We start from the raw sequence: 15978 nt of genomic DNA on the forward strand, positions 1-15978 counted from the left end.
CTAGAGACTCTAATGTGCTTATCTTCTTGCTTAGTCGTGCAACGCGGCCTCCCACTTCTTTTTCTACTCTGGTTAGAGCCTGTTTGTGCTGTCCTCTGAAGGGAGTAGTACACACCGTTGTAGGAAATCTTCAATTTCTTAGTAATTTCTCGCATGGAATAGCCTTCATTTCTAAGAACAAGAATAGACTGTCGAGTTTCAGATGAAAGTTCTCTTTTTCTGGCCATTTTGAGCGTTTAATTGACCCCACAAATGTGATGATCCAGAAACTCAATCTGCTCACAGGAAGGTCAGTTTTGTAGCTTCTGTAACGAGCTAGACTGTTTTCAGATGTGTGAACATGATTGCACAAGGGTTTTCTAATCATCAATTAGCCTTCTGAGCCAATGAGCAAACACATTGTACCATTAGAACACTGGAGTGATAGTTGCTGGAAATGGGCCTCTATTCACCTTTGTAGATATTGCACAAAAAGCCAGGCATTTGCAGCTAGAATAGTCATTTACCACATTAGCAATGTATAGAGTGCATTTGTTTAAAGTTAGGACTAGTTTAAAGTTATCTTCATTGAAAAGTACAGTGCTTTTCCTTCAAAAATAAGGACATTTCAATGTGACCCCAAACTTTTGAACGGTAGTGTGTATATATATATATATATATATATATATATATATATATATATATATATATATACACATATATATATATATATATATATATATATATATATATATATACACATATATATATATATATATATATACACATATATATATATATATATATATATATATATATATACACATATGTATATATATACACATATATATATATATATATATATATATATATATATATATATATATATACATATACTGGGTGATATACCGATGCATTGTGTGTGTGTGTATATATATATATATGTATATATATATACACACATATACATATACTAGGTGATATGCCAGTGCGTTGTTATATGTAATACTAGAATATATACCACGTGTTGTAGGGTGATTTTATGAATATCAGTCCTGGAATATACAAAGGGGGCCACAAAAAAGAGCCGAGCACCGCACTCTTTTAGGGAGGTCTTCTGAAAAAAAAAAGCCCATAGCAACCAATTACAGCGCAGCTTTCATTTTACCTCAGTAGTAGAGATGAGCGAGCACCAAAATGCTCGGGTGCTCGTTACTCGGGACGAAAATTTAACGATGCTCGAGGGTTTGTTTCGAATAACGAACCCCATTGAAGTCAATGGGCGACCCGAGCATTTTTGTATTTCGCCGATGCTCGCTAAGGTTTTCATTTGTGAAAATCTGGGCAATTCAAGAGAGTGATGGGAACGACACAGAAACGGATAGGGCAGGCGAGGGGCTACATGTTGGGCTGCATCTCAAGTTCACAGGTCCCACTATTAAGCCACAATAGCGGCAAGAGTGCCCCCCCCCCACAACAACTTTTACTTCTGAAAAGCCCTCATTAGCAATGGATACCTTAGCTAAGCACTACACTACCTCCAACAAAGCACAATCACTGCCTGCATGACACTCCGCTGCCACTTCTCCTGGGTTACATGCTGCCCAACCCCCCCCCCCTGCACGACCCAGTGTCCACAGCGCACACCAAATTGTCCCTGCGCAGCCTTCAGCTGCCCTCACGCCACGCCACACTCACGTCTATTTATAAGTGCGTCTGCCATGAGGAGGAACCGCAGGCACACACTGCAGAGGGTTGGCACGGCTAGGCAGCGACCCTCTTTAAAAGGGGCGGGGCGATAGCCCACAATGCTGTACAGAAGCAATGAGAAATATAATCCTGTGCCACCGCCATCAGGAGCTGCACACGTGGGCATAGCAATGGGGAACCTATGTGCCACACACTATTCATTCTGTCAAGGTGTCTGCATGCCCCAGTCAGACCACGTTTTTTTTTATAAATAGTCACAGGCAGGTACAACTCCGCAATGGGAATTCCGTGTGCATCCACAGCATGGGTGGTTCCCTGGAACCCACCGGCTGTACATAAATGTATCCCATTGCAGTGCCCTGGACAGCAGAGCTAACGTCAGATTAAATGCAGGTGGGCTTCGGCCCATACTGCATGCCCCAACCTGACCAGGCTTTTTAATTCATAGACACAGGCAGGTACAAATCCCTATTGTGAAGTCCCTGTGGACCGATAGCATGGGTGGGTGCCAGGAAGCCACCAGCGGCACATAAATATATCCCATTGCATTGCCCATCACAGCTGAGGTAATGTCATGTTTAATGCAGGTGGGCTTCGGCCCACACTGCATGCCCCAGTCAGACTGGGGTTCTTTAGAAGTGGACACATGTAGTTACAATTCCGTGTGGACCGACAGCATGGGTGGCTCCCTGGAAGCCACTGGCGGTACATAAATATATCCCATTGTAGTGCCCAGCACAGCTGATGTAACGTCAGCTGTAATGCAGGTGGGCTAAAAATTAATTGGATTACACTGTAGGCGAGGGCCCCAAAAAATTGGTGTACCAACAGTACTAATGTACCTCAGAAAAATTGCCCATGCCCAACCAAGAGGGCAGGTGAAACCCATTAATCACTTTGGTTAATGTGGCTTAATTGGTAACTAGGCCTGGAGGCAGACCAGTTAAAATAAAAATTGGTTCAAGTTAAAGTTTCAACGCTTTAATGAGCATTGAAACGTATAAAAATTGTTTAGAAAAATTATATGAGTGAGCCTTGTGGCCCTATGAAAAATTGCCCGTTCGGCGTGATTACGTGAGGTTTCAGGAGGAGGAGCAGGAGGAGGAATATTATACACAGATTGATGAAGCAAAAATGTCCCCGTTTTTGATGGTGAGAGAGAACGATGCTTCCATCCGCGGGTGCAGCCTACGTATTGTTTAGGTATCGCTGCTGTCCGCTGGTGAAGAAGAGAAGTCTGGGGAAATCCAGGCTTTGTTCATCTTGATGATTGTAAGCCTGTCGGCACTGTCGGTTGACAGGCGGGTACGCTTGTCTGTGATGATTCCCCCAGCCGCACTAAACACCTTCTCTGACAAGACGCTAGCCGCAGTACAAGCAAGCACCTCCAGGGCATACAGCGCGAGTTCAGGCCACGTGTCCAGCTTCGACACCCAGTAGTTGTAGGGGGCAGAGGTGTCACGGAGGACGGTCGTGCGATCGGCTACGTACTCCCTCACCATCCTTTTACAGTGCTCCTGCCAACTCAGCCTTGACTGGGGAGCGGTGACACAGTCTTGCTGGGGAGCCATAAAGCTGGCAAAGGCCTTGGAGAATGTTCCCCTGCCTGCGCTGTACATGCTGCCTGATCTCTGCGCCTCCCCTGCTACCTGGCCCTCGGAACTGCGCCTTCTGCCACTAGCGCTGTCGGATGGGAAGTTTACCATCAGTTTGTCCACCAGGGCTCTGTTGTATAGCAGCATTCTCGAACCCCTTTCCTCTTCGGGAATGAGAGTGGAAAGGTTCTCCTTATACCGTGGGTCGAGCAGTGTGTACACCTAGTAATCCGTAGTGGCCAGAATGCGTATAACGCGAGGGTCAGGAGAGAGGCATCCTAACATGAAGTCAGCCATGTGTGCCAGGGTACCTGTACGCAACACATGGCTGTCCTCACTAGGAAGATGCAGCATGGGTACCCTCAGCAGTGCACCAAGCTGTCTCTTCCCCCTCCTCCTCATGCTCCTCCCCCTCCTCCTCAACGCGCTGAGATATAGACATGAGGGTGCTCTGACTATCCAGCGACATACTGTCTTCCCCCGCCTCCATTTCTGATTCCAAAGCGCCTGCCTTTATGCTTTGCAGGGAACTTCTCAAGAGGCATAGCAGAGGAATGGTGACGCTAATGATTGCAGCATCCCCGCTCACCATCTGGGTAGACTCCTCAAAGTTTCCAAGGAACTGGCAGATGGCTGCCAACCAGGCCCACTCTTCTATAAAGAATTGAGGAGGCTGACTCCCACTACGCCGCCCATGTTGGAGTTGCTATTCCACTATAGCTCTACGCTGCTCATAGAGTCTGGCCAACATGTGGAGCGTAGAGTTCCACCGTGTGGGCACGTCGCACAGCAGTCGGTGCACTGGCAGATTAAACCGATGTTGCAGGGTCCACAGGGTGGCAGCGTCCGTCTTGGAGTTGCGGAAATGTGCGCTGACCCGGCGCACCTTTCCGAGCAGGTATGACAAGTGTGGGTAGCTTTTCAGAAAGCGCTGAACCTCCAAATGAAAGACGTGGGCCAGGCATGGCACGTGCGTGAGGCTGCCGAGCTGCAGAGCTGCCACCAGGTTACGGCCGTTGTCACACACGACCATGCCCGGTTGGAGGCTCAGCGGCGAAAGCCAGCGGTCAGTCTGCTCTGTCAGACCCTGCAGCAGTTCGTGGGCCGTGTGCCTCTTATCTCCTAAGCTGAGTAGCTTCAGCACGGCCTGCTGACGCTTGCCCACCGCTGAGCTGCCATGCCGCGCGACACCGACTGCTGGCGACGTGCTGCTGCTGACACATCTTGATTGCGAGACAGAGGTTGCGTAGGAGGAGGAGGAGGAGGAGGGTGGTTTAGTGGAGGAAGCATACACCGCCGCAGATACCACCACCGAGCTGGGGCCCGCAATTCTGGGGGTGCGTAGGACGTGAGCGGTCCCAGGCTCTGACTCTGTCCCAGCCTCCACTAAATTCACCCAATGTGCCGTCAGGGAGATATAGTGGCCGTGCCCGCCTGTGCTTGTCCACATGTCCGTTGTTAAGTGGACCTTGGCAGTAACCGCGTTGGTGAGTGCGCGTACAATGTTGCGGGAGACGTGGTCGTGCAGGGCTGAGACGGCACATCGGGAAAAGTAGTGGCAACTGGGAACCGAGTAGCGCGGGGCCGCCGCCGCCATCATGCTTTTGAAAGCCTCCGTTTCCACAAGCCTCTATGGCAGCATCTCCAGGCTGATCAATTTGGCAATGTGCACGTTTAACGCTTGAGCGTGCGGGTGCGTGGCAGCGTACTTGCGCTTGCGCTCAAACAGTGGCGCTAGCGACGTCTGGACACTGCGCTGAGAAACATTGCTGGATGGGGCCGAGGACAGCGGAGGTGAGGGTGTGGGTGCAGGCCAGGAGACGGTAGTGCCTGTGTCCTCAGAGGGGGGTTGGATCTCAGTGGCAGGTTGGGGCACAGGGGGAGAGGCAGTGGTGCAAACCGGAGGCGGTGAACGGCCTTCGTCCCACCTTGTGGGGTGCTTGGCCATCATATGCCTGCGCATGCTGGTGGTGGTGGCTCCCCAGCTGATCTTGGCGCGACAAAGGTTGCACACCACTGTTCGTTGGTCGTCAGGCGTCTCTGTGAAAAACTCCCACACCGTAGAGCACCTTGACCTCTGCAGGGTGGCATGGCACGAGGGGGCGCTTTGGTAAACAGTTGGTGGATTATTCGGTCTGGCCCTGCCTCTACCCCTGGCCACCGCACTGGCTCGGCCTGTACCCACACCCTGACTTGGGCCTCTGCGTCCTCGCCCGCGTCCACGTCCTATAGGCCTACCCCTACCCCTCAGCATGGTGTATTACCAGTAGTGCAGAAACAGAACGCTGTAATTAAATGTGCCACTTATTGGCCTGTGGTTGGAGGCTGACTTCGCTTACGGAATGCACAGCAGAGCCAGGAAATAATTTTGCGCAAGCCTGCTGTAACACTTAGCTGGCTGCGTATGAATTAGGACAACTACCCCCAGCACAGACCCAGTACACTGAGGACAGTCACAGGCAGCCCAAATAGATTTTTTTTCCCAAATGTTTTTGGAAAGGCCCACTGCCTATATACACTGTATATGTCTTCTCTCTCTGCGTCACCACTACTGGCCCTGGAGTATGTAAAATAACTGCAGACTGTTGCACTGTGGACAGGAATACAGCGGTGATGTAACAGCCAACACAGAGCCAGGAAATAATTTTGCGCAAGCCTGCTGTAACACTTAGCTGGCTGCGTATGAATTAGGACAACTACCCCCAGCACAGACCCAGTACACTGAGGACAGTCACAGGCAGCCCAAATAGATTTTTTTTCCCAAATGTTTTTGGAAAGGCCCACTGCCTATATTCAATAAATCTGTCTTCTGTCCCTGCCTCTCCACCACTACTAGCCCTGGACTATGTATAATTACTGCAGGGTCCAAAGCTCTGCACGGCCGATATACAAAAAAAAAAAAAAGTGCAACACTGCAAAAAGCAGCCTCCACAGTACTGCACACGGTTAGATGTGGCCCTAAGAAGGACTGTTGGGGTTCTTGAAGCCTAAAATCACTCCTAACGCACTCCTATAGCAGCTCCGGCATCAGCAGCACTTTCCCTGATCTCTGTCAGAATGCATCTGTGGCGAGCCGCGGGAGGGGCCGATTTATATACTCGGGTGACACCTGATCTCGCCAGCCACTCACTGCAGGGGGGTGGTATAGGGCTGCAACATCACAGGGGGAAGTTGTAATGCCTTCCACGGAATCTGCAGCCTATCTGCAATGTCAGTTGCACATAGGCCGCAGATCGGATGGCTTCCGTTGACTTCAATGGAAGCTGTCGTGTGGAAACTGCGCTGAAATGGAGCATTCTGCTCTTTTGATTTCCCACTCCAAAGATCCGTAAATAAAATTCGCACCTTTACTTCAGCTGCTAACGCCTATGTCTCCCTATGGGTGGCTTGAACTACAGATTGTCTTGCGGGTCCCCCCCCCCACCTCACACAGATTCCGCTATTCAAATCTGCCCGTGGACATTGGGCTTAAGGGAGAACTATCTCACATGCTGTAGTCTTTGGATTGTTGACTTGCTAATTTTGTGGGGGAGGCCCCACTATATGACCTATTGCTTTGTAACAATAAAACAAAATATCCTGGAAACATCACTTCAGTGTTTATTACTGTAATAGTAATAATTTGGCATACTTAATTGATAAGGCTATGATACTCATTGAGTAGAACCTAAATTAAGTGATTACTTTAACATGTCTTATATTCAGTCATTGTTACAAGGCTTGTTAAAGCTCGGACATTGCAGGAATGTTGCCTTCCAATAGGTGGCACTGCACAGGCGTTGTTCCATCTTTCCATTTGCATACATTTCCCAGAGGAGCATGAATGACCTTATAAGTCTCCTCTCTATGTGCTCTCCCTAAGGAGAAACCATACACGTCCTACCTATGTTATAGGCCTCTGATCTAGCCAAGCCACCAAAAATAATGCACACTAATGAGGGGCAAAACCCTCCAAATATTCTGTCTGTACATGGTTTATCTTTTCCTTCTGGAGAAGACTCTGGTTTTGTCCTATATTAACAGTCATTCTTACAAGACTTGTTAAAAGGTCTGAGATTGACCTTCAGGAATGCTGCCTTCCAATAGGGGGCACTGTAAAGACATTTTTCCATCTTCCCATTTACATTTCCATCTTGTAATATACTTTCATTAAAAATGTTGTTGCTTTACTACTGTTAATTTTGTTGTTTTACTACTGGCCCCTCTGCAATCTACTACTTGTTGTTAAGGGTTGAGTTTCTGTAGTTACTGGGATGCTAGGACATTTTCTTAGTTGTGGGGGAGGGGCGATCTTCACAGGCTCTTTCCCTGTACTCACAGGCTGACAGACCTATTTACACACTGTCTTCACAATCTCTGCCTCTCCTGCTGTTACAATGTGTATGTATGTGTGTACGCACATTACTTTGAGTTTAATTTGGCTAGACTGTCTCTGAATGCCTGACTCATACAGTTAATCTGGGCAAGCAGAGGGACGACATTTAAATGCTGCCTCCCTTCTTATTGGACCAGAGACAGGGCATTGCAGTATGGAAAGTGAGGGAAAGGAAGTACAGGACAGTGAACTACTGGCAAAATGGTAAATTCACAATATGCCCACTATCTGACAGTAGATTGACAATAGCAAGATAGAAGAAAAGTTGCAAAAGACCAACTAAAAATCAGAAACTAAAAACATGAAATAGCGTGCAAACAGCAGAAAATTAGAAGGTAAGGAGAATCTAGTATATTTTGTAAAAATTGTTGAAAATTCAGGTGTGGTTTAAAGATTTTTTTGTGTATTCAACTCCCTTGCAGATAACAAGCTACAAGGATTGCATATGATAATGCAGTATATACAGTGACTATTAGAGATGAGCGAACGTACTCGTCCGAGCTTGATGCTCGGGCGAATATTAGGGTGTTCGGGATGTTCGTTATTCGTAACGAACACCACACGATGTTCGGATGTTCGGGTTACTTTAACTTTCTTCCCTGAGAAATCTTTTCTATATGCGCTCAATGGGGCCGGCGGCAGCAGTGCCAACCCCATTGAGAACATATAGAAGACAAATCCTTCTTCTCTGCCACAGCTGTGACAGAGAAGAACGATGTTTGCCCATTGAATTCAATGGAACCGGCAATACAGCCGACTCCACTGAATGCAATGGGCTGCCGGCGATCGCGGGATGAATTGTCGGAAAGGGGTTAAATATATAAGCCCTTTCCTGCAATTCATCCAGAAATGTGTAAAAATAAAAAATATATATATACTCACCTGGTGCCGGCAGACGGAGTTCAGCGCGGCAGGCTGCAGTTCTCCTGAACTGCTCTGAACAGCTGTGAGTAGTATTCAGCAGCCGGGGATTTAAAATCCCCGCCTGCTGAATAAGATGCCTCTGAATGGTCACAGCCTGACCAATCAGAGGCCAGCCCTCACTCACCCATTCATGAATTCTGCCGGCACCAGGTGAGTATATATATATTTTTTATTTTTACACATTTCTGGATGAATTGCAGGAAAGGGCTTATATATTTAACCCCTTTCCGACAATTCATCCCGCGATCGCCGGCAGCCCATTGCATTCAGTGGAGTCGGCTGTATTGACGGCTCCATTGAATTCAATGGGCTAACATCGTTCTTCTCTGCCACAGCTGTTACAGCTGTGGCAGAGGAGAACTTGCTGTGTCGTTCCCATCATTTTCTTGAATTGCCAAGATTTTCACACATGAAAACCTTAGCGAGCATCGGCGAAATACAAAAATGTTCCGGTCGCCCATTGACTTCAATGGGGTTCGTTATTCGAAACGAACACCCGAACATCGCGGGAAGTTCGTTTCGAATAACGCGAACCCGAACATTTTGGTGTTCGCTCATCTTTAGTGACTATATACTAACAGGATTAATTCTACTACATTCACGAATCTTTGTAGTAAAACAGTCAGATTCTGTAGTCTTATTAGGCATTGCAGACCCATTTCTCATTAAATATTTAATATTGTAATGTATTCTTCTAACAGTTTCAGCAGAGTGATCATGTGACTATGTTTAGAGAGAATCCCTATCAAAATGGAGCTTTAGGGTGATCACTAAATTGCCATGAGACCCACTCCTAACACCCCAGACAAGTAGCTGATTGTATGCGGGTAAATGTATGGTAATGGTGTCCATTAAGAAGAATTATTGCCCATATGATATAAGTATAATTCAAGTCTACCAGTACAGAAGACCCTCATACAGAGCAGTGGAGCACCCACCTATGATGTCTATAAGCCATAATAGTACATATAGATGGGGGTTCTCTTGATTAGATAATTCTTAAAGGGGTTGTCCCGTGAAAGCAAGTGGGGTTATACACTTCTGTATGGCCATATTAATGCACTTTGTAATGTACATTGTGCATTAATTATGAGCCATACAGAAGTTATAAGAAGTTATTCACTTACCTGTTCCGTTGCTAGCGTCCTCGTCTCCATGGTGCCGTCTAATTTTCGGCGTCTAATCTCCAGATTAGACGCGCTTGCGCAGTCCAGGTCTTCTGCTTTTCTCAATGGGGCCGCTCGTGCCAGAGAGCGGCTCCGTGTAGCTCCGCCCCGTCACGTGCCAATTCCAGCCAATCAGGAGGCTGGAATCGGCAATGGACCGCACAGAAGAGCTGCGGTCCACGGAGGGAGAAGATCCCGGCGGCCATCTTCAACCGGTAAGTAAGAAGTCACCGGAGCGCGGGGATTCAGGTAAGCACTGTGGGGTTTTTATTTTTAACCAGTGCATCGGGTTTGTCTCGCGCCGAACGGGGGGGCTGTTGAAAAAAAAAAAAACCCCGTTTCGGCGCGGGACAACCCCTTTAACTTTCTAGTGACCTTTCTCTTATGTTATTTTTTCTGAAACTAGTTATTCTCCATTCATGGGAAATTCCTATAATCACCAAGTTCCTGTATGACTTGTTTTGCCCCCTGACCACAAGGACATGCTGAGTATAAAACTAGGTCTCACTCATCAGTGGGAACAATACACTGTAGAGAGAAGAGACGAGGACAGAAGTGTGAGTATCATAGTCAATCATTTATCACTACTAGGGGACCCGATGGTGAACGGGTCTAAAACACACGGGAAAGGGTTAATCACAGAAAATAAAGATTTACTAAGTTTTCTTCTTTCGTTAGATACAGCCAAGTCAGAAGTCTAACATCCGAAATGTGGAAACTGAGTGCAATCCTCCTGATTTCTGCATCTGGTAAGTGAAACATACAGTATAAACTATGCAGATCACTTCAATGGGTGCTTCATCATGCCTGTATGCCATAAACAGGGTGGCTGGGAGTACAGAAACAACCAAGTGGTCTGTGCTCCACTGTTTCCGTAACTAGAGAGTTGCAGACACAGAACAGCTCACCGTGCTACATTGTCTCCATAGTTTCCATTCTCTTCTATGGAAACTTTTGGCATATCCTGGGAATTCATCATAAAAATCCCAGGTGGGAACAGCCTTTAAGGTGTATTTATAGTGTATAAGTCTTTTCTGATTCGATATAAATGTAATCACTGTATGATTAGAAGATCTCTGCTTGCTGCCAGTGAAGGTAATCCACAACCCCCCAGGCTAATGACCATGTGAGCAGGACTGGATGAGAATGGCTTGTAAATCACAAGGAAGGATATTAGAAAGAAATGACATCATACAGTAAAGAAAGTTGCAGAAGTGACATCACCGTCACATAACATTACCATCTACATCTAGAGGATGACACCCCTCCTGTATATAACAGTATGAGACAGACAGAAGGGAGACTTGTGCTGCGCAGCGCAGATTTCCTGCATTGTAACATCAGCTGTGTGAGCAGAACTCGGACAGGATTATATTTCAGTCTCTGGATATAAACTATTAATGTTCCTATTCACTGACAGCAAGCAGAGAAATGAAGGCTGAAATAGAGATATTACATAGGTTTTCTATGGTTAAAATAATGTCTCATGTATTGCCAAGAACAACGTCACTCTTGTTCACAGGCCATGTCTGGTACTGCAGTGCAGCTCCCACTATTGGTAATTATCATCATTCAAGTGAATGGTGCTGAGCTGCAATACCAGACACAGCCTGTGGACAAGAGTGGCGCTGTTTAGAGTAATAAAGCTAGATTTTTTTTAAATCCTCATAAGTAATATCAGAAAACCTTTTTACAGTGTTCTGGCCTCTTCTGTCTTACGTGAAGGTGTGGCGACTCTTTAATACAAAATCTGCCTGTCCGTGATATTCTGGGGAAGCTAATTTTCAAAGATTCCCTCATTTCCAGTGGGTGCAGGAAACACAGTTGCACTCATTTCCTGGGGGGCCCAAAATCTCCTCTCATCCCCCGTATATGAAGACTAGTACTATTAATGATGCATGATAGCTGGGGGTGTGATAGATTTTACATTGGGGCCCAGAAGCATGTATCTTCCAGGTATAAGGCCCCTCACCTGAGAATGACATCAGTAGATATTCTTCCTACTCTGTATCTCCATAGGAGGTTGTCGATGTGATTATATGATGATGTGTACGGCTGCAGACATTCGTGGGTTAATAAGAGGCTCTTCCTCTTTTCTCTCCTGCAGTTCTGCAGATGATTGATGCACAGGACCAGAGGCCAGGTGAGTGCATCCTAATAATATCCCTCATTACTGACACATGAATAAAGCACATGTCCTATCTCTAACGCAATATCTGGAGACCCCAAGAAGACCCAGCAAACCTCCCCTAGTGCTTGACATCATACTCACCTCCTCACATTCCTCCTGTGGTGGTATCCTGGAGGGGAAGAGAGCTGCAGGGATGGGGAGAAGTGAGTCCCTGCACATTTGGTCTGGGGTCAATATACAGCAGGGCAGGGGCGTAAAAAGTCCTATGGGACCCAAGGTGAATTTTGGATGTGGGCCCCCCATCAGCATATTGCTTGGATGCACAAATCTCAGGGGTAGTGTTAAGGTCTACAAAGATATATGTGTGTGTCCCTTAAAGAAATAATAGAAATCATATAAGTGTATATATATCTATCCCAAAAATAATGTAATATACTCTAATATAGCCAAACATTTAATACATGATACCACTACGCAATAATCAGATATTACCTCCATATGGTTAGGGACCAAAATCCAGTATAGCTAAAATGATGCATGCTCGTCTGTTTCTTAAAGGACTAGCGCGTGCGCCCCATTCTCCATCTCCCAGATAATCTGGACAAGTATCACTTTAATAAGGACGACTGCTCCTAACTAAGTGTGCCTGAACAATTAGCCCTCTAGTCTGCTAATGTGCGATACTGGTTTTTGACTGGTGCTTATCAGACTCTGCTTTCCTGTCTTCTCCACTCCTGACCTCAGCTTGTTATTGGACTACATTTGTTCATCTGCCGCGATCTATCGCTGTGCAAGAACTCTGCCTGTTCTGGCTTCAACTTTGTTCCACAACTACGTCTCTGTCTACACCCTCTAGTTCTACATCACAGGACTCCTGACTCACCAGGGGGCCCAATGTAGATGCCCCATATGCTGTATGGTTAAAGCGGCTCTGAAGTTAGTGCAGCACAAAATATGACCCTAGCCGCACCAAACACCACAGTCCAGCACAAAATATGACCCTAGCCGCACCAAACACCACAGTCCAGCACAAAATATGACCCTAGCCGCACCAAACACCACAGTCCAGCACAAAATATTATCCCAGAAAAGCCAGAAGAAAACAGTAAAGCGCAAACTATTCTCCCAGCAGTACCAAATCCCATCCGTCCCCCACTGACATTGGCGTTGTCCCTCTTCCCACCGCTCTGAGACCTGCAGCAGCACAGCTGATGCTGGAGGGTGGTTGCAGGGAGGACTCTGTAGGCTCATTTGCACCTCCTCTTAAGCCCGTTTGCTCCTAAACTTCTGGATGAACAACCTATAGTGGTCATGTGACTGTGATGTCATCACCAAAATCAGTGTCAAAATGTCTTGTTACATGTGGATTGTGATGCCAATCCACACCAAATTCTGCTATGTGTGAATGTAATTAAATGCCATTGTCACATGGCTGGTCAACTACTAGTCTGGGCCTGGCTGGGCAAATTATCAATCTGGGCCTGGCTTCCGTAAATAATAATAATACCTTAATGATCCGAGCATAGTAATGCATTAACAGTAATAACGCTGCCATATAGAGTAATAGTGCTCCCCCCATTAATAGTAATAGCGCTGCCATATGGAGTAATAGTCCTCCACCCATTTATATTAATAGCACTGCCATATGGAGTAATAGTCCTCCCCCCATTAACAGTAATAGTGCTGCCATATGGAGTAATAGTACTCTTGCTATTAACAGTGATAGCGCTGCCATATGGAGTAATAGTACTCCCCCCATTAATAGTAATAGCGCTGCCATATGGAATAATAGTCCTCCCCCCATTAATATTAATAGCGCTGCCATATGGAGTAATAGTGCTCTTCCCATTAATAGTAATAGTGCAGTCCATACAGAGTTATAGGGGTCCCTTACATAGTAATAGTTCTCCATACAGAGTAATATTGTGTATCAAAAATAATAATACCCCCATGCAGAATAATAGTACCCCCATACATACTAATAGTGTGCTGCATGCTGAGTAATAGAGCGCCATACAAGAAAATAGTGCTCCCCACAGATTATAATGCCCCCACATAGTAATATTGCCCGCCATACAATATAAAATAATTGCATTGTAACAGGTGGCTGCATCCAAAGTAATAGTGCATCCCACATACGATATTAGTGCGCCCCGTGTATAGTAATAGTGTCCACATACATAGTGAGATTTCACTTATTTCTGTAATTTTACAAGATCTGTAAATAGAAGTTCTTTATTTCAGATCCCAGATGCGAGGAGAACCAACACTGGGACAACTGCGGGACCCGATGCCCGGCCAGGTGTGATATTGTAGGACGAATAGGCATGAAGTGTCCAAATGGCTGTGTGCGGGGATGTTTCTGCAATGAAGGCTACATGTTCCTGTCCGGCAAATCCGGCCCTTGTGTCCGCCCTGAAGATTGCCCCAACAAAAATCACGGATATTCGCCTTAACCAAGAGCTTCAGATCAGTGAAGAGAGACCCCCCACATAATACATGAAGAAGTCTGGACCAGTGTGGTTCTAATAAATACAATTCATTGCAAAATATATTGACTCTTCTTTGTGTTTGAAGGGAGCCTAAAGCCCTGCTCATCCTGAGCCTCCTGGTTCATGAATAGCACAACAGCACTGCAGTGTAGTCTGACACACAGGCAGCTCGACAGAAGAGGCAATGGAGCACAATTACTCAGACTGGTGTTTCATATGTTGGCCCAAGTAAATGATACTACAGCATAAGGGTGGCGTCACACTGCCGTGTTTGCGCAGGTACTTGCGCACGCAAAATCTGTACAAGCTAAACGAAGAGAGTAGAACTCATTGATTTCAATGGCTTTGCTCTTATAAGCGCATGGTGGTGCACAAAAAAATAGGTCCTGCTCTATTTTTCTACATTTTGAGCATCAAAAGTACTTTAGAAGTTGCGAAAACATGCAAAGGGAAGAGTGCGACTGCGCAAAACGCAGTAAAAAGCCAGCTGGACCTTATTAGGATTAAATAGCCATTAAATTCTATGGAAAGGTTGTGTCACACGCTTGTGGGAAATATGCGCAGACACACACAACACGCTGATCAGGGTCTGGTAAGAGTCTATGGAGGCTTCTGCACTTTGCGCACCAATCACAGGTCAGTTCCTATGTTTTTGGGCCGCAGGGAATTTCTGTCGCTGATGTCCCATGTTTATAGGTGCAATTTTTTTTTTTTTTTTGGCAGCTAAAATCCCTGCATCTGAATGTTTCCATAGGAAACCATCGGTTCTAATAGTCATTTTTTTTTTCTACGCATGTAAGTTGGCTAAATTCCCTTGCGTGAATGAGCCTCAACGTTCACTAATACGGTCTGACAATGATAGTGTCAGCACTGGACTGAAGTGTCAAATAGCTCCATGTATGGGTACAGAAACCAGGAGAGAAGTGTGACAGAATCATTGGCTACAATAGGTGAGATGGAGATGTCTTTAATGTCCGTTTCACCTGGTTTCCATCGCAGTCAATGTTTTTCTTAGCAGGACTGGAAAGCGATGACCTCACAAAGTGATGCCTGCTGTCATCACTAACAGCCAATCACTACCAACTGCCAAGGAAACAGCGGTCCCACCCCAGCAATTGCTGTCAATGTTAACTGACCAATCATAACACTAGGAGAATGTCAGTCCACTCTCTAACTATTACAGTGTTTGAGTGGTGGTTAGAGAGTGCAGTGTACAAGTCAGCCTGAGAATCATCTCAATGTAGTGTGAAATACAGAACTTCATCTTCCTTGTACTGCTGTGTGGTCAAATGTCCCGTGGTCACCCGCCCTGTGATCGTCCATCCAATGGTCATCATTAAATAACTCTTCATACAAAATCATTTGTAAGTCAACTATGGCCTGCAGGATATTTACTGCCAAGCAGGTGCATGCTCACTGAGTCAGCTAGTAAGGATGACACCTTTCCTGATGAAATTCTCCTCCTCGTCTAGTGACTCTGATCAACCCCCAAAAGCACAACCCATGACTGCCACTGCAGCCCATGAATCTTCAGATCCCAAATGATTAACTCTGAGAATTTCATACCCCAGAATTGACTAAGAACTCTGGGAGGTGGTGTCAGGGA

General features: G+C 46.1%; 1 protein-coding gene across 2 annotated transcripts in view; it reads left to right on the top strand.

Moving 5' to 3' along the window:
* Positions 1 to 10200: 10200 nt before the first annotated feature.
* Positions 10201 to 15978, top strand: part of LOC136631959 (chymotrypsin-elastase inhibitor ixodidin-like) — a 76069-nt gene continuing 70291 nt past the window's right edge. The window contains exons 1-4 of one of the 2 annotated variants that reach the window (XM_066606483.1): positions 10201 to 10306; positions 10428 to 10498; positions 11857 to 11892; positions 14125 to 14432. In XM_066606483.1, coding sequence (XP_066462580.1) covers positions 10459 to 10498; positions 11857 to 11892; positions 14125 to 14336 — 288 coding nt within the window. In that variant the 5' untranslated portion in view covers positions 10201 to 10306; positions 10428 to 10458 and the 3' untranslated portion in view covers positions 14337 to 14432. Of the gene's footprint in view, positions 10307 to 10427; positions 10499 to 11856; positions 11893 to 14124; positions 14433 to 15978 lie in introns of those variants that run through there. The other variant, XM_066606482.1, reaches the window with a different exon arrangement.

Source organism: Eleutherodactylus coqui, chromosome 6 (assembly GCF_035609145.1).
Source record: "Eleutherodactylus coqui strain aEleCoq1 chromosome 6, aEleCoq1.hap1, whole genome shotgun sequence".
NCBI classification, from domain to species: domain Eukaryota; kingdom Metazoa; phylum Chordata; class Amphibia; order Anura; family Eleutherodactylidae; genus Eleutherodactylus; species Eleutherodactylus coqui.